Source organism: Thamnophis sirtalis, unplaced genomic scaffold, assembly GCF_051295495.1.
Source record: "Thamnophis sirtalis isolate CommonGarterSnake01/CBP01778 unplaced genomic scaffold, rThaSir2_p1.2 scaffold_4, whole genome shotgun sequence".
Lineage (NCBI taxonomy): Eukaryota > Metazoa > Chordata > Lepidosauria > Squamata > Natricidae > Thamnophis > Thamnophis sirtalis.
Genome location: NW_028261384.1, coordinates 32,838,080 through 32,861,223, shown reverse-complemented (window position 1 = coordinate 32,861,223; position 23,144 = coordinate 32,838,080). Strand labels below are relative to the sequence as shown.

General features: G+C 36.9%; 1 protein-coding gene across 3 annotated transcripts; it reads left to right on the top strand.

Moving 5' to 3' along the window:
• The first annotated feature begins 1,660 nt into the window (after positions 1-1,660).
• Positions 1,661-20,499, top strand: ASNS (asparagine synthetase (glutamine-hydrolyzing)). 3 transcript variants are annotated; one of them, XM_087712727.1, is made up of 13 exons: positions 1,661-1,862; positions 3,003-3,078; positions 4,402-4,671; positions 5,898-6,135; positions 6,771-6,956; positions 7,943-8,044; positions 9,241-9,368; positions 10,454-10,580; positions 11,766-11,872; positions 16,330-16,430; positions 17,402-17,483; positions 18,186-18,341; positions 20,173-20,499. In XM_087712727.1, the coding sequence occupies exons 3-13, from the start codon at positions 4,423-4,425 to the stop codon at positions 20,380-20,382; spliced, it is 1,686 nt and encodes a 561-aa protein (XP_087568853.1). In that variant the 5' UTR covers positions 1,661-1,862; positions 3,003-3,078; positions 4,402-4,422; the 3' UTR covers positions 20,383-20,499. The 3 variants fall into 3 exon arrangements, with proteins under 3 accessions (XP_087568853.1, XP_087568852.1, XP_087568854.1); XM_087712726.1 differs by having other exon boundaries at positions 4,399-4,671; XM_087712728.1 differs by lacking the exon at positions 3,003-3,078 and having other exon boundaries at positions 4,399-4,671.
• The last annotated feature ends 2,645 nt before the right edge of the window (positions 20,500-23,144 follow it).

Below are 23,144 nucleotides of genomic sequence, written 5' to 3'. Positions count from 1 at the left end.
AATGAAGAAACATGTTTTTAGGCAGGAAACACTTTTAATAGCCCCACCTTTGTCAATGGGCCATTAAAAGGCCTGAGCCAATCTATTCTACATAACAAAAAATCTCTCCCCTTCAGCCCCAGGGTGATAGGATTAAGGCATGATAAGTATTAGTTCTTTACCCATCTCACTACAGGGCAACTGGGAAGAAGCAATGCTCAACCAAATTTGGACTCAAAACACAGCCTGCAGAGTTGTCCCTGCATGGCCCCATGGGAGTCTGACAACCAGTCAGAATACAAGCTCAGGTTCAAAGGCCAGAGAGGGCGTAAAACCAGGGACTTTCAGCATCTCGGGTCTTTATCTTCTTCACCCAACATCTGGAAGCATGTGATCTCTTTTTTCTGTTCAGGAACTCAAGTCACGTGATCCTGTCCACCATTAAACCATCTTTCCAAACAGCCTCCATGTTTCCAGTGTCTTTTTCCCCACTTGGAACTGAACCTAGGAGGACATTTCTTCAGACAGTAGGAAGGGGAAAATATGACAGGTGACAGTTCTATATTTTTGAATGTTGCTCCAATTAACTTAGTAAAACGTACAAATATGCTTATATGATGATATTTTTGGGACACCCATATTAAGGTTGCATTTAGTGTACAAATGTATTTGATATGGATACGTGTGGTGTGTGTGTGTGTGTGTGTGTGTGTGTGTGTGTGTGAACAAACACATGTAGAAAGTGGCTACATGCCAGGAAGTTACAACTGCTTATATTCAGTTGCCAACCAAGAATAAGGTTGAAAAATGTTCAAAGGGGTTCTAAGAGAGTATGCCACCTATTAGTTTCCTCTTTTTTTAAAATTTATGAAATTAAAATCTTGGTCTAATACACAAGAGGGGAAGTAGGGTAGAGGGGAATGATGGAGGGAAGATGGAAAGTTGGAGGGGGGTGTATGAAAGAAAGGGTGTATGGAGGGTCGAAGAGGTACATTGGGTTTTTATTTTTGGGGGTACCGCTGATAAGAGGAATGGCTGTGTTTATTGTTTAATGTTATATGGCCCTGGTTATGCACAGTATATATGTGACTGTACGAAAATGAAAATGGAAAATAAAAACACATTTACATCAAAAAGAAAAAAAAGATCTTTCAGAGAACAAAAGTCCAGCCTACTTTCTATATGAGACTAGGTCTAGTCTTAATTAAAAAAACAATTACCCGTGAAAATAAAACAAGGCACACTGTCCCAAACAGCGTGACCCTTTGTTTGGATAAATGGATAAAAAGAACAAGTGATTCTTTTGGCTCGAGGCCCGGGCCAAATGGCCTCTTGCCCGCACCGCCTAACCCGCATTCAGATGATATACTGGAGTTACTTTGCACACACATCTCCAGTACAGTACCAATACTTCTTTTTAGTGACATCATCCCTAACGGCACCAGGTCATGGGGAGGGCGGAGGGGGATGGCACACCACTGCCGAGTTGCGCCCAGTAGTTGCAATTTCACACAGAATTGCGCTTCAAAACGACGCGGCTTTTCTGTCATCCGCTGGAAAATAGCTTCCGGAAAACAGAAAACGGGAACCCGTCCCAGCAGGAGCCGGCGGCGTAGGAAAGCGTCCAACCAATGCGATGCTGGAAACAGAACGAGGAAGTCCCAGGCACGGACGGTGGGAGGACCGCCGGCTGATGAAATCCGGCTCAGTCTTACAGAAGAACAAGCCGAGCGAGCTGTGATTGGTTTCCACGTTGTGCTTTCGTTTCTCTTGAGCTCGGCCAAACGGCACGCGGTTCACCTGTCGAGCCTGCTAGTGAATGGTCTCTTCTCGCTTGTGAAAGCGTCTTTTCCCGGTGCAAAATCTGAGCTGAAGTTGAAAGGGTAAGCCAGCGAAGGGATCCCTTTTCAAGGCTGGGCTGTAAGGACCGGCACTTACTAGTTTCCCATCCATTCTATTTATGCCCAGAACTTCCCCCCCGTGCCATTCAGACCTGCAAAACACGTGTGATTCAGGTGCCTACTGCAAAGGGTTACCTTCCTGCTGGCGTCGGGGGCACTAGTTCTTATTCACGGACGAATCGAAATGACCGTAATTGTTTAAAAGTACGGAATGCAAACAAAAGAACGACTCATTAAAAACTGCAGCTGTATGATTTCTGGTTGTCAGACTTCTTGTAAACAAGCAACATCTTATTCAATATGTTTTTAAAAACGCTACTTTCTAATTATGCCTAATGCTGGTTCTCACTTGTGCAAGAGGAGAAGCAGGAGAATATAAACTGTTATATTAGGGGTGGGGTTAGTACAACAGGCTAGCTTAGCTGCTGACTAATTTGTTGCACAAGGTGTTGTCTGAATTGGCCCAGTGTGTGGGCAAATCCATGCAATTAGCTAGCCAGGACTGTGGCTGTGTTTGGCTGTGCTTTCCAACAACTCCACAGCTGTGTTGTCTCTTAACATTAAAATCTCTTCCAAATACTGTCTTTAATACTTTTGCTATTTTACTCTAGCCAGTTTTTTCTTCAAAGCAGAATGCAAGTAAACCGTCCAAAATGTCTGTTCCTAAGTGGAACATTTGTTAAGTGAACTTTGTCCCATTTTATGACTTTTATGACACAGCTGTTAAATCATCATTGTAATTGTTACATTATTAGCACAGTTAAGTGATTTTGGTTTAACCATTGACTTTGCTTGTCAGAAGATTGCAACCACATGACCCACTGCAACCGTCATAAATATGAATCAGTTGCCAAGTGTCTTAATTGTGATCACCTGACCAAGGGGAATCTGCAACAGTCATGTGAAAAATGCTCATAAGTCCTTTTTTTAGTGATGTAGCTTTGAAAAGTCACTAAATGAATGTTGTAAGTTGAGGACTCTCTTTGCTTTATGAAAAAGAGAAGTCTGCTCTGCCATCTGCTCTCACAGGTTCAGGCATGCAGTTTTCTTGCCAACTGTATGGAAGTTGCTTGGCAGTGCTTTGTTTTAAGATGTCTTCCAATTTCTTCATTTAACATACAGCTCTGGCACTTTCTGACGGCGTTCCATCTGAATTAATTTGGTCTTGACCATACTTGGCTTCCAGGCCTAGTGACAGGTCAGTTGGATGTTGCTGTATGCTATTGCCTATTGTTGCTGTATACTGTATGCCTATTTATCAATTCATTCACTAATTTATTTAATTTAATTTAGCCAGAAGAACTATTTGATTAAAGCCAATAATAAGATCAGAACACTGTTTTCCAGCGGTTTCCGTGAGTCTTCCATGAGAGCAGTTTTTAGAAGTATATAGAAAATATGCATCAATTGTTTACAATAAAACATGCAAGGTAGATTGATTAATGATTGATGTGAAGGTTTTCACAAGACATTCATAAATTAATGTGAAAGGAGACAATACACATGATGAGCTGATAAAATTTAGAGCAGGGTTATAAGTGGCTAAGTTTTTGAATGGGGAAACTAAATCTATGACCAAAGAAGTGATTGAAAAGCCTTGGGCCAATTACTTTCTTCTAACACAATATCTCACAGTCATAGATGTGTTGCGAGGAGAAATTGAAGAATTATCTTTGCATGCTTCCTTGAATATCGTATGTATAGAATTTATTTATCTATTATTACTGACTTTTAGTTGTGGTCTACTCTAAGTAGGAAGCTGTTAAGTAGGTAGCTGTTACATCATTGTCATAAGATTGTATTTTTTATTAATTTTTTATTAATTAGGAAGAAGGTAAGGAGTTCTCTAATTTTTTTCTTGTTCTCTAAAGTAAACAACTATCATGACATAATAGATTAAAAATGAAATGTTGAAGAGTTAATTGGTGAGGATAATTTGCTAAATAGCTTGACTCAATGTCAAGCAAGATCGCACTTGTTTGAAAGCATTGCTAAATGGTCATGTAGAAAAGTTTCAACTGCAATAGGAAAGTTGCTTTATTGTAATTAAGATGAAATAAGGGGGGAAAAGATAAAAATATGTTTATGCTATATTCTACAGAACCTTTTGGAATTAGGTATGTACAAAAATGAAACAAGACAGATTTCTTCTGAAGACCAAACTAACAGAAAAAAAAGTTCAAAGTTGGTATTACTAATTAATACGAAATTAATGCAAACTAATTTCAATACCACAAAATAGTTCAGGAATCGCCAATCTTGGCAACTTTAGACTTGTGGACATCCGTAATTCCGCCGTCAGCCATGCTGTCTGGGGAATTCTGGGAGTTGAAGTCCACAAGTCTTAAAGATCTCAAGTTTGTAGACCCCTGAAATATAGTTTAATTATTTTAAATTAAATACTGAAATTTTGTGTGTGATGTGTTTTTTTAATGACAAATTACATGCCACATTTATTTTCATGGAATGGTGTAAAGAACATTAAAAAAAAAACCTACTTTGTTCTTTTTCTCCCCAGTAGCCTTTATTCATCATCATCACCATGTGTGGCATATGGGCCCTTTTCGGAAGTGATGGATGCCTCTCTGCCCAGTGTCTCTCTGCTATGAAAATAGCCCACCGAGGTCCAGATGCTTTCCGGTTTGAAAATGTCAATGGCTTTACCAACTGTTGCTTTGGCTTCCATCGTCTAGCAATTGTTGATCAGCTATATGGAATGCAGCCTATAAGGGTGAAAAAATTTCCCTACTTGTGGTTGTGTTACAATGGAGAGATCTACAACTTCAAACGGGTACAGATATGATAAAAACTACATTCTAATGGTTTTGGTAGCATTCCCTAATATCTGGTGTCTGAACAGACCGTTAAGCATGTTTCATCAGTCTGTATATTGGCTCAAGATGTTCTTTTAAGCTGGGTTGGGAAAACTGAAAAGTAGCCTATAAATTCCTTAAATTTAAAATGAGCAGTATATTGTTCATATGTTAACATCAGACCTTTGGCATCTTGAGAAATTGCAAAAATATCGGACCAATAGATTGGGTAATTGGGTATGGCAAAAAAAATGTAAACGAAGCAAATGTTTGATAAAAGACTAAAACTTGCCATAGAAAATGTGTGCAGTTTAATATAAAGCATTCAATAGGAACTCATACTCTTATTAGTGTCCCCTAAAATATATTGAATGATGAGCAGGTTTGAACATAGCAAACATGTTTTTCTATTTTGTCATGTTATAAATAAATTTGTCATCTTTCATTATTCTCCCTCTTTAAGATTACACTTAAATAACTGAATATTTATTATATTTCTCTCCTAAACGTAAGTTCCTAGGATGGCATTCAATTAAAAGAACAATGTCTATAATAAATATGAGCACAGAAATGGAAACCTCCACTAGACAATGGGGATGTCAAATCCTGAAACAAATAAAATCTAATATTTAGTTCTTGAAATGTCTGGAACAACTTTTTAAAGAACATCTTTCCCCCAAAGAACAATGCACACAAACAAGTAATTTTTTCTTGGTTGGACATTCCAATGTAAAATACCTTGTTCATAATCATATGTTTAATTGGCCTCTTATGCTCCCCAGCAGGGCCATCTTTCATGTGTGAGTGGGGAAAAAAGTCAAGGCTTCAGTCATATGGTTACTCCTGTGATATACTCTCCTCCCACAGCTTTTTTTGTTCAACTATATAAATCTGAATATTTAGAGCCTCCGATTGCAGGTTAAGGGAAATAGCAGATTGGCTAAAAGTTTCAGCATTTCTAATGGTCTTCAGTGCCCTATCAATAACTCTTCAAGCTAATAGATAATCTATGATAGATAATCTATGAAAAAAGGAATACATAGGAAACTGAGATCTGATTTCACTAAAGGGAAGCATGCATGCATTGTAAAAAAATGTATCTAATTAACATAGTTTGGTGGTAGGCTCTAAAAAACATGCTTTTTGTGTCTGTTCCTCTGTATTCTAATTATATATCTCCTTGAATATGTTTCTTTTCTTGTAGCTACAGAAACAGTTTGGATTTGAGTACCAGACCTTAGTAGATGGAGAGGTAATTCTTCATCTTTATGACAAAGGAGGAATAGAGGAAACTGCCTCCATGCTCGATGGTGTATTTGCATTTGTTTTGCTTGACAGCGCAAATAGAAAGGTGTTTCTGGGGAGAGATACATATGGAGTTAGACCATTGTTTAGGGTCCTAACTGATGATGGCTTCCTGGGTGTTTGCTCTGAAGCAAAAGGTAACTCAAATTCTGTATCTTTCTGAATTATCCTTTAATAACAGTCTTGAATCTGAACTCTCAAATAGAGCTAAATGGTTAACCTGCTTAATATTGAAATTATCATGCCTCATCCCACAAAATCTCTTTTTAAGAATGAACTGGAAACCTCCTAATAGTGAGATGTTACACAATTCCGCAGAAAGTTAAACCTATGAAAGGAAAACAAGACATTGGTTTTGTAGTAAAATATTATTGTATAGAATAGATTATTGTGTGATCTTCTTTATGATGAGTTTTGTTTTAGTTTCAGTTTTGGGGTATTTGAAAGAAATGTTAGAAGTCCTTGTTGAACTATAATTTCCATACAGCTTGCAAATTTTCATAAAAATTAATAGAAAGAAATGTTGTTAGTCTTGTATGAAAATAAGCATATGGAAAGGATCACAGTCTATTATATTCCTTGGCACATGCACAGTGCAGCTATTGTGACTTGAACTAGGCTTATAACACAAATAAATGTTCTCCTGTCCATTGTTCATTGTTAAAGTTGGTATTCTGAAATCTACACTTTCAAAAGTTATATAATAATATGCATTTTCTTTTGGCCAAGTGTAAAATAACGACTCCTGTATCTGTGTATCCTATATTTGTAGGTCTGATCAACTTGAAACACAATATGTCCAGTGCTCTCAAAGTGGAACCTTTTCTTCCTGGACATTATGAAGTCTTGGACTTAAAGCTAAGTGGGAAAGTTGCATCAGTGGAAGTGGTCAAATTTCACAGCCCTAAAGATGAACCTTTGCATGCTGCCTACAGCACAGTACAAAATTTGCCTTCAGGTAACAGCATTGTTCATTGTTTTCAGGCAGGTTCACGTGTCAGGCAGGTTGTACTCCTCCAGTGAATATGTGTCTTGAGGGGTCTTTGGTGCTTTCCTGGCTTGGTTGTTTTGTTGCAGACATTTCATTCCCTGACTAGGTAATCATATCTACTATATTTTTCGGAGTATAAGATGCACCTCCCCCCCCCCCAAAAAAAGAATGAAAATCTGGGTGTGTGTTATACACTGAATACAGCATTTTTGCCCTTCTGAAACTCTGCCCCCTTTGCAAAAATGGACATGCAGAGGGTTTGGGAGGCTTGCAAAGTGCTCCTGGGGGCTGAGAAGGCAAAAATGCCCAAAAAACGCAATTTTTGCTCATTTTTTGCCCCCACCAGCCTACAGGAGCACTCTACAAGCCTTCCAAATCTCTTCATGCCTCTCCTCTTTTTTTTTAAGGCATGTAGACAGTTTGGGAGGCATGCAGAGTGCAAAACCTTTAAAAAAAAACTTTACCTCTTCAAAATCATGGTCCGTCTTATACTCTGAAAAATGTGGTAGTTTGGGTAATGAAACATCTGTGAAACAACCAAGCTCAGAGAGCACCCCTCATTTCAACCCTTAGCTGCAAAAATATTCCACTTAATTGGAATATGTGTCTATTTGATGCTCTTGGAAGACATCCTGTGGATTGTGGTGAAGGAAGCCACAGTCAGAAGGGATGGATTCAGCTCCTTCAGGAGAGGGTATTTCAGTCACTTTCTAGTCCAGCCCCCCTCCACCCCTGTATTGTTGAGGACAGGGCAGATTTTTCTTGCTAGGCATCTGATTTAATATTGATTGGCGAGCTCTAGAATTTGGGCCAAGAACCAACTTTCTTGGTTATTGCTAACTTTATTCCAAGGAGATAATATTTTAATGCTTTGTAAGCAGTTATTAGAAAAATAATTAGTACTTTGTCTTCCTTTTTCATCTAATTTAATGGAATTTCTATTTTCCTGCTAGGTGTTGATGTTGAAACTGTGAAAAGCAACATTCGACTTTTGTTTGAAAATGCTGTTAGAAAACGTTTGATGTCTCATAGAAGAATTGGTTGTCTCTTATCAGGTAAAATAACAACCACAACGATAACAGATCCTTTAATATAACATATAGAGAGGAAGCTTTGTGTAGTGGTTAAAGGTAACATTAGAAACTGGGAGTCTTATGAATTATAGTCCCTCCTCAGACATGAAGCCAGTGAATGACTTGATATGTATTCTCAGCCATAGAAGAAAGCAGTGGCACATCACTTCTAAAACTGTTGCCAAAGAAAATACATGGGCTTGTCAATAGTAAGTCAATTCTGACTTGATGGCACAAATTTCCTTAATGTATCTTACGCAAGTCCTCAACTTATGACAACAATTGAGCCCAAAATTTATGTTGTAAGTGAGAGTTTTGCCCTATTTTACGACTTTCTTTTCCACATTTGTTAAGTGAATCGCTGCAGTTGTTAAATTAGTAAAATAGTTGTTAAGTGAATCTGGTTTCCCCACTGATTTTGCTTGTCAGAAGGTTGCAAAAGGGGATCAAATTGTCACAAGACATTGCAGCCGATATAACTGTGAGTCAGTTGTCAAACATTTGAATGTCAATCACATGACCATGGTGATGCTGTAATGGTCATAAGTGTGAAAAATGGTCATTAATTGCTTTTTCAGTTCTGTTGAAACTTTGAATGATCACTAAGTGAACTATTGTAAGTTGAGGACTACATGTATTTTCATTCTATTAGCAACAACTCTATATTTTGGAAAAGTTTAATAGATACTGCTTTTAAATATTTTACAGAGCCAACTGCATAATAATAGATACACATTTCCCATAGCAATAAAGGTAGCCTATTTTCTGTCAATATCGATTGATGAATCTCTGATCAGTACTTTTTTAGATAAAGGATACATGATGATTCCTTATAAGTTTATTTGGTCTATTTGAAGCTGTGAAGGCTTAATTCAGTGCAAAAGAACTTTTGATATACTGTAACTAATAAAATTAGACAGAAAGCTCTATCTAATTCTATAGCTGTTGTCTTCCAATTCTTAAAATCTTAAGAATTCTTAAATTTATTTCAGTCATAAAATAAAGGATGATATAGCAACAGTCATTATGTGCCAGATAAATGCTCTAAAACTTACTGGAAAGTCAATTATTTGAAAAAGGATTCCAGATAGAAAAGAAGACTATCTGAGTTGCTTTAAACTTTTAAATAATTAAGGGGGAAAAGATAACCACAATATCAATAATTCATGTTTTATTAGGTGGCTTGGATTCTAGCTTGGTGGCTGCCATACTTATCAAGCTTACGAAAGAGCAAAAATTTCCCTATCCCTTGCAAACATTTTCTATTGGGATGGAAGATAGCCCTGATGTACTGGCTGCAAGAAAGGTACAGTGATATTATTGGTTTAGCGGGGTTTTTCCCCCCATGTAAACCCTTTTTCTTATGCCAAATAGAAAATAATAGAAGGCAAAGAAGTTCTTTCTAGAAATTTAGCTTTCATGTTTGCATTTAAGCAAGGTTCTAGGCTCGTAAGAGAGAATAAATATATTTGAACAAAATTTCGCAGATCAGAGCAGGTTTGTTGCAATTTAGTAACATTGATTGGTAAATTCCAAGCAAGCAAAGAGAATACCTTGTCTTGCACTGTATAATTATTTTTACCGCATTTGCTGGCACAAGATAGAATATAGAATAACAGAGTTGGAAGGGACCTTTTAGGTCTTCTAGCCCAACTCCCTGCTTAGGCAGGAAACTCTATACCACTTCACACAAATGGTTACCCAACATCTTCTTAAAGACTTCCAGTGTTGGAGCATTCACAACTTCTGGAGGCAAATTGTTCCACTGAGTAATTGTTTTAACTATCAGGAAATTTCTCCTTAGTTGTAAGTTGCTTCTCTCTGATTTGTGTCCACCCATTGCTTCTTGTCTTACCCTTAGGTGCTTTGGAAAATAGTTTGACTCCCTTTTCTTTGTAACAGACCCTGAGATATTGAAACACTGGTATCATGTTTCCCCTAGTCCTTCTTTTCATTAAACTAGACATACCCAGTTCCTGCAACTGTTCTTTATGTGTTTTAGTCTCCAGTCTCCTAATCATCTTTGTTGTTCTTCTCTGCAATAAATTGATAGCCTTGCATATTATCATTGTTAGACTAATTCTCTCTGATATCTTTTGGGAGCAATGTTCCATTGAACACATGCTGCTGGCTAGGAACATTAGCACATTCATGCCTTATTGTGACTTTCACAAAGTGTTGATTGGCCAGTGGGGGAAATTGGATGTGGAATAAGCTAACTCTTCACCTTAGTCTTCTGTGTAACCCCCACTAAAGCAGCAGCATAATGGATTGTGGAAAATAAAACATACTAGTTAGTAAAATATATTTTGCAGAATTCAACTTCTATTGACTGCATGCTGCATGAAAATTCAATTTAACAAATTTAATATAAATGGTTATTTTTAATAGGTAGCAGCTCACATTGGGAGTGAGCATCATGAGGTTATGTTTAGTTCTCAAGAAGGGATTCAGTCTCTAGAAGAAGTAATACTTTCCTTGGAAACATATGACATCACAACAGTACGAGCGTCAGTGGGTAAGGTTTGCAAATTATGGAAGTTGGTCTACCTTCCTACTTAGTCCTGCTTTGAAGCAGGATGAATACAGGCATAAATTAAGTAGAATTTTAATTCTTCAATACTTTCTTATACAGGGCAGCTTCCATGTATTTTTTCTGCCTAGCATTATATTTACTAATAATGGGAGAAAAGGATTAAAAGGATGGAAAAAGAATTTTTTTGAATAACCAACTAATTGTTTTAATGGAAAAGAAAAACTATTTATGAAAATTATTAAATTTTTATTTTTATAGTCATAAAACTTTCCATATCAAATTAAACAGATGCTCTTCTGAACATTTACAATTTACTTGGTATACCCTATTTTGGCATTTAGAAAGTCTCAAGTTATATGCCAGGCATTTCCAGTTATGGTGAAAAAGATTCCCTTAACAGCGTCTTATATTCTGAAAAAACATTATTGACTACATGATGAGATTATAGATGCTTGTTTACGTTCTTACCTAAGTTAATACATCCCTGTATTGCTTCCATTGAGTGGAATTCAAACTTAAGAAAAAGTGGAAAAAGTACCAGACTTCCAGCTATCTAATAATATTGGTTGTGTGGATGTTGCTAGATGAAATAAGTTTAAGAGGTGTACACAGTGGTTAGAATGCTGTATTGCAGGGAAAGTCTGCCCACAGTTCTTCAATCCTGGCCAAGTCAAGATTGACTCAATCTTCTATCCTTCTAAGGTTGGTAAAATGAGGACCCAGAGGGGCTACAATATTCAATTAGAGCTCCTTGTACATAATTTTTCTCATCAGGGTACTTTGATCATGTCATTGGTGGTGGTAGAGGGAAAAAGAATATTATAAAAAGGATTTGATGAAAAAGTTTATCTCTACCAACCAAATTACATGTTTCTAGGTTTGTATGCATTATTTATGTAATTATCTGTATACTACCAAAGCTCTCACTGTGTTTATCTGTTTGTCTGTTTGTATTCTCAAACTAGCTTAAATGGTGTATTATACGGCAATGATTGTTGAATCAAGGTATCTAAACTTCTAAGTTTAAAGAATATATTTCTATATAATCTTTGTTGAATGGCTATGAAAAGAAATATGTCATGCATGTTACTGTGAAAAACACAATTGCATATATCTCTTGTGCGAAATTAATAAGCAATTTTGAGGAAAAATTGTTTCTCGTTCTAGCTATGTATCTGGTCTCCAGATATATCCGAAAGAAAACAGACAGTGTGGTCATTTTCTCAGGAGAAGGATCAGATGAGTTGACCCAAGGCTATATCTATTTTCATAAGGTAATATAATATTTCTTGCCTATGCCAAGCACCATAATAAGGGAATACTTTTTAAGGTAATTTTTATAGATACTAATAGCTATAAGCATAGCTGAACTTCATTTGCATGCAGGAAGAACTGAGCAACAAACTATTCTTTCCCACCGAAAGTTGAGAACTGAAAAGGACATGGAAGCCGCCATTATCTGATTTAAAATTTAAGATTTAGTTACAGATGCAGAAGTGGATATACATTGGTTTGGCCAGCATCCAGCATCAGTGGATTAGAAGTCACGTGCTATCAGTTGTAGGGGAGGGAGGAATCTTAGGTTGTTGGAAGTCCACATTTTCCTTGATGTCCCTCTCATTAGACATATATGTATGATTTGGGATCAAGAAGAGGGAGTGTTGATGGTTCTCTCCATCAAATCGGGCATGGTCATCTGAGGGAAACTAATACTTGCTGCTGTGTTTGAAGGTCACACATGGCAGGAATAAGCATAACAGTGGAGTACTTACTCTATATACCTTATGTTATTGATTTTAAAATTATTGTCATTATTTTAATGAATATATATTAATATATGTTGAAATGTCTGAGTGCTGAATTTTCATGATCCTCTGTGAAACATTCTTTTTTATATATATAAATTTTTTTTATTTTTTTTTGTTACATAGACAACACATACCCACAACAATGAAAAGAAAAAAAAAAGACAAAAACAAAAAAACAAAACAGAAAAAAAACCATCATCACATATAGCATGTCGTTTGGTTACAAATGTTTTAGCATTTATTATTCTTATACATTTATTATTTCATTTAATAGGTTATAATATACAGTTTGGGTTGCTTTATTTACCATCCCTTCCTCCTGTTATAACACCACCTTATTTTCCCTTTCTTTTCTCCCTTTCTCCCTTCTCTACTTTCTTCCTTCCTGCTCTCCCTTCCCTTCCTTCTTCCTGTACCTTTCTCCTACTTCTGCTCTTCCTCATCCCCTTCCTATCGTCTCTCCTCCTCTTTCTCTCCTTTCCATCCTCCTCTCCTTACCTCTTTCTTTTCACCCTCTCTCCCTTCTCTACTTCCTTCCTCCTTTCCTTTCCCTTCCTTCTTCCCTTCCTTCTCCTTTGCTCCTACTCTTCATCTTTCCCTCCCTACCCTCTCTCCTTCCTTTTCTCTCCCTTCCATCTTCCTTTCCCTTTCCTTTCTCCCTCCCTCTCTTCTCTACTTTCCTCCTTCCTCCTCTCCTTCCCCTTCCTTCTTCCCGTGCCTTTCTCCTACTCCTACTCTTCCTCTTCCCCTTTCTACCCTCTCTCCTCCTCTTTCTCTCCTTTCCATCCTCCTCTCTTTACCTCTTTCTTCTTTCCCCCATCTTCCTTTCATTCTCTCCTCCTTTCTCCCTTTTTCTACTATTATTGGTGTGTCTATTTCAAATCTGAGTTTATGTTTCCTTGGGATGGTACTTCCTCCAACCCAAATATAATTTAGTATCATTTCTTATTCCCTTACCTTTGCTAATCTATCCTAACTATATTTCCCCCCACAGATACACTTTGTATCTATTATGTATATACCAGGGGTGGGTTTCAACCGGTTCGCGGCGGTCCCCGCGATCCGGTTGGTCGCTGAACCCGGAAGTAAGTAACTTCCGGGAACGGCGAAGGCCTCCCCCCGCGCCGGCGCGTGCCCGCTCCTTACCCGGTTTTGCCGAATTCTGCGCTTCCACGCATGCGCAGGATGCATACAGCGCCTGTGCGATCCTCCAGGAGCAGCTGGAGCATTGCACAGACGCTAGTACGCATGCGCGCGGACGCCACCGGCCTCGTTCCAACTGAACCGGTTGGAACGGGGCGAGAAACCCACCCCTGGTATATACTTATATATTTGATTTTAAAAAAAACACAAAAAACACAACATACATATGTTATAAAAAAGTATATCAGCTGGTTACAAAAAGTTTTTGTGCCTTTCTTCCATTAATTCATATTAATTCAAATGTCTTAACTCAAATATTTACTATATTAACATCATCATACCTCCACTTTTAGTTGACTACAGTTATTTAAACATCCTTCATCCTTAACTATACCAAAAATTCAATCCCTAACCACATGCTGGCATTTCATTTACTTATTTATAAAATCCTCCATTAACATTAAGTCCTCATATCCTGTTTTATCTAAACATCCATAATATTTAATACCAAAGATTTCTAATTTCTAATCCTCCATGTATATAATTTATTATCATTCTCCTTTCTTTATTTAGTTATATCCTATATCATAACATTTTCCCCCTATTAGTTAAAATTTAACTGTATATAGTTTTATTTTATTTTTTTATAATAATTATTATTGTAATTAATAATCTTTATAAATAGTCCAAAGATATTTCTAACCTTCCCTTCTCATATCCAATTATTACTTATCATAGTAACTCAACACTATATACATTACTATCATTATCAATTATTATTCAACTATACCTATTGCAAATGAATTTAACTAGGTTAAGCTAATTTTGAATTATACTCTTCCATCTATCAGCCTGTATCTCTCCAATAACAGAACAGTCTTATATCTGTTGCCATTCGTGGGTCCAGTTCTCCAAACATCTTTATGAGCAAGTCCATACGAAGAAATCTTGGCACCTTTTTGTTTATGGTGCCTCTCATATAATGTTGCTGCCCTCTTTTTATTTCCTTTATCAGCTTGTCTTTAATTCTCAGTAGTGGTATCAAATGTTTTGCAGATGGTATTTCATAAAGTATGAATTCTTTAATGCTTCTCACTCCTCCTGCGCCCTGTCTTTTGAATTAAATTTTCTGTGTGTCTGCCTCCCCTTCAAACATTCCATTCTCTCCTCCCTCAGAAGTAAACCAGTTCCCCCGAATATCAACAAATTCAGAATCTTTATCTCCGACATCCTTATTTTGTATTTGAAAAACATTCTCAATTTTTTCCTCGTACTTTGTTGCCAAAAAACACCAAATAATCCAATTTTCTCTGAATTCTATCTTGTGTGTCAGACATCTTCTGTAGTGCTGAAGAAATCACTTGAATAGATGCTTGAATAGATGCCATGTTTATACGCAGTTAGTGTTTTTTCTTAGGAGCTCTGAAGTATTTGCAAGTAAAAGCAGGCTGAAAGCTGTACAATCTTATCAGATCTTAAGCCAATATTGCCAAGCAATAAAAGTGTCAAGATGTAAACAGTCAAATTATAGTGAATTGGTTTTTCAGCCCATTTGTGGAAGATCAGAGGAGATGTTGGAGTAATCTATCCATTATCCGTGTGAATAACATTTAAAACCGTCCAAAACCATTAAAAATATCAAAATCGCCGCTAAATTCTTCTGTTCTTTAATTTAAATTAGTTTGAATTTTTAGGCGGTCCGTTCTCTCTAAATAATAAAATATTCTTACCAGCTGAAAAACACTTTCTCTCTCTTTAGGGCTGCCTCCAGTTTCAATTAGCCTTGTGGCTAATCCGAAAGTCACTGGCAAAGGAGGTTTTTCCAGGATCCCCAGAGACTTTGCGAACATCTCTGGGACCACTGGGTCTCCCCCTACCTTTCACTGTCTCTTCGGGACAGCTTGGGTCCAAGGGACCGTCCAGATGCTTCGGAATAGAAGGAGATTCAGGGAGAGCCTGAAAGTCCGTCTTCTCACTGCTAAGCTCCGCCTTCTTCCCCTCTGTGAAACATTCTTGAGACAGTTTTTACAAGTGTAATAGTGCTCCTAGTTTCTGTACACTTCGAATGCTAGGAGAAAAATAGGCATTTTAAACAAGATATGTGTCCACATTGCATGTATTTCTAGGTTAATGCACTTCTGCTTGTATAGAATGAGATACTCTCTATAATTATTGTTTTACAATATCTACCATCCACCTTTCTGGATTTTTGAAGGTGTAGCAAGGGTGAAATGCTACCGGTTTGGACCGGTTCACCCGAACTGGTAGTAAAAAATGCTACCAGTTCAGGCGAACCATTATTCTGGTGATCAGCTGAGTGACGATCAACTGTGACCAGCAATTTATATTAGCTAGAATTGACGGATTTCCTGTTTCTAGCTAATATAAATCGTGTGGCACAGTGGATTCCAGCTGCCACCCCGCTGTTCTACTTATCTTTGCAGACTTGGAAGGCTTCAAACTGTTCCTTTTTTAGCGCTCAGTGCACACACAGTAACAGACTCACCAAAATAATAGCAGACTTCAGAGGATTACTCCGCTGAGGTGTAGAGAAGGTTAATACACAAAAGTGCTTATTTAGTTGTTAGTGAATAGAAGTACTTTCTGCTAATGCAAAAGTCCATAATTTTTTCTGAGTCCAAGCATTATTTCAGCATTGAAAGTTTGTGGATAGCAGCCCAAATGCTCCTGAACCAAAAGAAATATTTTAAGTGCTATTTATAAACCACACACAGCTATGCATAGCTGCAGCCAAACGTCCTTTCCATGCTCTCTTGTAGGCACCAACTGCTGAAGAAGCTGCTGAGGAAAGTGAGAGACTTCTTCGAGAGCTCTACCTGTTTGATGTTCTCCGTGCTGATAGGACAACTGCTGCCCATGGGTAATACTCAGCTATAGATCCTTTAATTCCTCTCAGGGAGGAGGGGTAGTTATATTGAAAGGGTACTGATTTGAGAAAAGGCAACAGACAATTTATATAGTCAAGGTTACACTTGAACAATGGCCTTTTCTCATATTTATTTTACTTATTATTTACATTTTTATGCCACCAGACTCCCAGTGACTCTGGACAGCTGACCAAGCATAAAAACAAAATTTGGCAGAACCTGGATAACAAGAAGCATACTGCACTACTCATAAAGGGGCTCCAGTCACTTTTGCCAGAGACCTGGACCAGATCTTCAATGGCCTCTGAAAGACCAGTAGGATGGATGCCACCTGGGTCTCCAGGGAATTTGAGTCTAGAGGACAAGTCCTTGCTCTCAAACATGAGGTTCCGCTGGAGACCCAGGTGGCCTCCACCCTACTGATCTTTCAGAAGGCATTGCCACAGAGAAGGAACACTTCTGGTGCCCCAATAGTTAGCATTGTTAAATCAAAGAAACCTGGAATGTGTCATTTATCATACTAAGCTATAATGCTTTCTTGTTATTTTTTGGTGAAGCATGGCTTATTCCCTAATTATAACTTAATGTTGGAGGCAATAGACAGTGGGTGGTTTTAAATAAATCATGATTTAATCATGAGTTACTTTCTGTTATGCAGGCATGTCCGGAGTCCAGCCCAGGGGCCAATTGCAACCCATTTTCAAATTTTGAGCAGCCCGCAGTCTCTTCTCCCTGCTGAAGTTTTTTGTTTAATCTTTCATAAAATAGTTCATTTGCATTTAATGTTAATGGTTCAAAGAATGTGAGGTTGAATGGTCGGCTCCACACATTTTCACCTCACCAAATCTGGCCCTCCTTGGAAAAAGTTTGGACACCCCTCTGTTAGTGTATAAGTTGTACAAAATGCCTTTTTCAAATCTATATTCTTATTTTATACACCAATAATACTTGTTTCCGTTTTCAGTCTTGAACTAAGAGTTCCATTTTTGGATCACCAGTTTACTGCTTACTACCTTTCTTTGCCAGCAGAACTCAGAATCCCAAAGGTAATCTAGCCTTTACCACTAGACAAATGAAGAAATTACAATATTACCGAATGAAGCTATAGTCTACATTTAAGTTTTACTGATTATTCTCTGAAGCTTTGTATATGCTTGTGATTTTCAGCCTTAGGTTGTGATCATTGCTATAGATGCAATTTTTTTAAATGGATCTCAATTGAACTGACAGATTTAGCATTCAAACCTAAATTCTACGACAGGAAGCCATGCCAAAGACCTTAAAGTTGATGGATTAGATCAGTGATGGCTAACCTTTTTGTTGTTGGGTGCCAAAAATGCAAGCATGTGAGGACGATAGCGGGTGCGTACCAGCACCCGTATTACAAAGCGTGTCCCCACATCCATACACAACCCCCCACACATGCTCCTGCCCCCCCCCTGAACTCCAAGCTGAGCTTGGTATTTTCTCCGGGGAGGGGAGGTCTAGGAAGGCTGAAAATCAGCTGGCAGGCGTGCACATGTGCTCTGAAGCTGACGGCTTGCGGTCGGCAGATATGGCTCCACATGCCACCCTTGGCAAGCATGCTATAGGTTTGCCATCACAGGGTTAGATAATTCTTTAAAATATTCTGCTGAATATGGGATTGTCGTGCTGATTTGTTTCTGAAATATTTTTTAGAATTTCTCACTTATTTATTCCTTAGGAAAGTATTTTTATGTGTTCTTGATTATGTTATCTCTGCACAGAATGGGATTGAAAAGCACCTCTTAAGGGAGGCCTTCGAAGATTCTAACTTATTGCCTAAAGAAATACTTTGGAGACCCAAAGAAGCTTTCAGTGATGGCTTAGCGTCTATCAAAAAATCTTGGTTCTCTATGCTACAAGACTATATTGAACTTCAGGTAACAGGTTGAATTTTTAAAGCCAGTTTGATTAAAACGCTATTTAATTCATATAATGGAGCTAGTGTGACTATATTGAAAGTATATCATGAAAAACGTAGAGCAAAAATGTGAAATACATGAAGCCCATCAGCTTTGCATATGCAACTTCCTAGACTGGATGAAGATGACTTTTAATTTCTTTGTTTTGGGGGAAGGATTTGGCTAGCTTGACTTATGAGGCCATGGTAGCACAGTGGTTAGAATGAAGTATTGCAGGCCACTTCTGTTGACTGCTAGCTGCCTGCAATTTGGCAGATCGATTCACGTCAGGTCAGATCTCACCAGAGTCAAGGTTGACTCATCCTTCCAAGGTGGGTAAAATGAGGACCCAAATTGTTGGGGGCAGTATGTTAATTTTGTAAATTGCTTAGAGAGGGCTGTAAAGCAATGTAAAGCGGTATATAAGTCTAAGTGCTATTGCTGGCCAAAATTGGTCATTACACTTCTTTTTAAACATTTTTCTTGCTTTTGGGATGAAAGATATAAGATGCAGTGGTTCAGGATCTGGATCTCAGAAACTTGAGTTGTACCAACATTACCTGTACTTTCACTTAGAATTGTATTTTTCGGAATACAGAATTGAAACATAAAAAATAATTTAAATCTTGATTTTAAAAATGAATGTTAGCATTGACAACAAAAATTGAGTTGTTTCTGTAAATTTTAAAAATATAACAAATTCACTTCCTCATGTAGCATGCCTACATACATATGTGTGCTTACTTAACCAAGCTTACAAATTTATTCTTTTTTTAAAAAATAGATGTAGAACTTGGATTAAGGAGGCTCAGATTCAAATATCTATTTGACAATGAGATTCATTGAGTTACTGTAGGTCAGTCATTATCTTTTGATCCAGCTTCCAAACATCATGATTTTGAAGATAAAATGGGACACTCTTCTCCAGATATGACAGCTTGAGCCCCCTGAAAAGAGGTGTAATTTAATTTTTTTTAATAGTTCTTTTGCTAGCTTTTCAAATTAAGACATAGGTGTAGCAGCAATTCCAGGATTGTTCTTTATAGGGTAGTACAACAGAATGTTGAAAGGCTGTTAAAATTATTCTTATTCTGTTTTACACTTAAGTAGAGTATTCTTTCTGAAAATCCTCTCTTAAATCTGTCATTTCTTCCCGGTTCCCAAGGCCAGATCTACATTTTTCTACACATTTTCATTTCTATTTTTACTGAGATGTATTTGGATTGTATTTTTAGGTATTTTGGTTTATTTATTTTAAAAGAATTCTGATTTTTCTGCTAGAGAACTTGTAATATAGATGGCCTAATATTATAATAGTATTGATAATAATAGCTGAGAAAAATTGGTCCACTGATTGTTTCACCATCATTTCTTTAACCTTCTCATTCTAAGACAGGGGTGTCAAACACGTGGCATCACATTGTCATCACCTGATGTATCATGACTACCCCCCTTTGCTAAACAAAGGGGTGGGCGTGGCCAGTGCGTAATGCCCGTGGACCATGAGTTTGACACTCCTGTTCTAAGAAGATTCAAATTAGTTTCTCAATGGCTCTTAGGCAGAGGTATCTGCAGGGAAAATAAAAAAACTTTACAATGGTAATGCATCATGACACACATCAACATCTATTCTGGACACCTTTGTCCTTATGAGTTCTATACCTTGTTACTAAATTGTTTAGTCCAAGAATTCTGCAGTGTAATTTTAAAAAAATAAAATGGAACAGAGAAATGTTTGTTTGTAACTTTCAAAATAAGGAATAATTTCTGGTGAAATCCTCATATGTTACTCTTTTATATCTGCCCATAGGTTGATGACCTTTTGTTGGAGAAAGCTGAAGAGAAATTTCCATTCAATCCTCCCAAAACAAAAGAAGGATATTTTTACCGTCAGATTTTTGAGAAACACTACCCCGGCCATTCCACTTGGCTCCCGCATTATTGGATGCCAAGGTGGATCAGGGCTACTGATCCATCTGCTCGCACATTGAAGCATTACAAATCAGCTACAAAAGAATAGCTTAATATATATTGGAGGAATAATTTCTCCAAAGAGCTTATTAAACAAGATAAATCTTGTTGCTCTAAAGGAACTTAAAAAGCAATGTATGATTTGTTTGTTTTTTAAAAAAGTAAATGAATGCAGTAGTTTATTTAGATAAAAACGAATGTAATTGATTATTCCAACTATGCCAGTAACAGGAATATCTCTTAGCCTTAAACTTCACTATGCAACAACTGATATACTCCAGAATGAAGTTTGGTAAAATGAAAGCTAGGACTGTAAGTCTTTATTCAGATAGCTTAATTGACTCTGACATCAAATGATATTTAAGCAACCTACGAATTAGGAGAATTAATAGTGGTTTAAATGCACTTTTCTGCAATTAATGAGCTCTAGGTTTTTTTAAGTATTATGTTTGTAGTCTTATAAATAAATAAAATAAAATAATCTTCTGAGTTCAAATGGCAAATACTAGTTATTTTACTGTGGGAAAGGATAATTAACTAGTTTTTTGTAAGTTTAACACTCTTAACTATTATATACAGCTGTGTATATCTGGGAAATCTGGATTCTTTCAGAGCCTTGGAGTGATTGCCATTTTCAATCTGCATCATCCTGTGATCAGACCTCAACAACTCACCATTCATAGTTTTTTAATCACATTACAAATCATGATGCAGTCAATTGTCATCACTGTTTAAAACTGCAGTAGAGTTTTCATATATCTTTTCTTAAAGGATCCAAATATATAATTTTGTACTCAGCAGAATCCATTTTACACAACTAATGCAATTAAGAATTAAATCTTCCTTTTCAGTAAAGCCTGTAGAATTAATTATTCTAAGTGAGAGGGCTGTTGAAAGAAAATTCATGTAGAAAATATATTTTCTAATTCTAATTCAGCAGGAGATTATTTAATAAGTTAAAATAGTCTTAATATATAACAACATATGGCATTAAAAGATTCATGTTCTAAAAAGTTAATACTTGAATAAATACCTGCATTTGTTGATATAAAATTTGTGTTGTTTTTTTTTTCTATTTAAAATCTATTCTGAAACCACAAGATGGCGCCAGAGAACTTCCTGATGTATTTAAAGAGTAGAATTTATAACCTCAGTAGCTTTTAAGTTGTTTGGACTTCAACTCCCAGAATTCCTCAGCAACATGCAGGAAAGGGGATCTTAAAAGTTGCTGAGGTTAAGAAATATTGATCAGGATTAAACAACTGATTGATTTTCAAAAACTAAGTCTGGTGAAATGCCCTGAAGTCACCTGTTTACAATATACTAAATACACTACAAGCGAATTCTGGTGCAGTAATATAAAAAATACCATTGAAACAGTCATCTTAATATTTTTTTTACTATACCTTGCCTATATCTTTGAACATCACCAAGAATCATATTCAGTAGAGATGATTAGTGTTTAACAATGGAAAGAGTAGAGTTTAACATATTTTCATTCTTCACCATAATTCTTAATATTGGAAGAAATCAGTTCTCTACGTATATAACTTCCTAAAGAAATTCCTGTCTGCTTTTGAAGATAATTGATTTAGAGACAAAATATGCACAGAGGAAGTGAGGTAGATTAAAAAAAACAAACCTTATTTTTGAAATCTCAAATATTTGCATGGCACATAATTGAAATAATAAACATGTAATTATAAGGAGACATTTTCTTTAAGCTCTGATTTAGCTTGTTAGAAAAAGTAATTGAAGTAGCAAAGAAACTTGCAAAAACTTGATCTGTAGTACACATTCAAAATAAGTTTAGTTAAAATGGCACTTCAACAAAGTAATGGGACTGGCAAAATGGGGAATACAATGAATGGCGCAAGCAGATGCGCCATCTCTTCCCCCTCCCCCCTCACACTACCACTCCTCTCCCCCCTTCAGTCCCCCCTCCTTCTCCCTCCATCCCTCCCTCTCCCCCCCACAATCCTTCTCTCTCTGTCCCTCCCTCCCTGTATGTGCCAGCATTTGTTTTTCCATCATTGGGAGATTATTATTTCTTTCCATTCTGTGGTGTTCTTCCAAAACTTGCACACACACCTGGTGCAGTTTTGATTACCTAAAAATAAGCAGATATGTGGTTTGCTGCAATGCCAGCAGATAGTCCTCGATATACAACCATTTGTTTAGCGATCACTAAAAATTACAACAGCACTGGGGAAAATGAAGTTATGACTATTTTTCAAAGATCGTTACAGCATCCCCATGGTCACATGATCAAAATTCAAATGCTTGGCAATTGGCATGTATTTATGACAGTTGCAGTGCCAGGGTCATGGGATTATCTTTTGTGACCTGACAAAGTCAATTGGGAAGTCAGATTCACTTAACAACAGTGTTATTAATAACTGCAGTGGTTCACTTAACAGTAGCAAGAAAAGTTGTAAAATGAGGCGAAACTCACTTAACAACTGTCTTGTTTAACAATATAAATTTTGGGATCAATTGTAGTGCAAGTTGAGAACTACCTATACATAACTTCTTTTGCAGACTTTCCTATTAATGATACACAGTAATTGCGACGAAGCACACCCAGATAAAACTTCATTTCTGAAGAAATGGCACCTACATTTTCTGAATGAATTCTGTAGGTTAACATTTGTGGAATTTCTCTGTTTAAATCTCATTTGTATGTTACAGTTATGGATAGGAAGCCAAGATTCTTATTGTTCATTATTTTAAAACCAATGGCTCTGGAATAGCAACATAGCTTAGATTGTATTCATGTGTTGGATTCCCACATAACAAGTTTTCTTACAT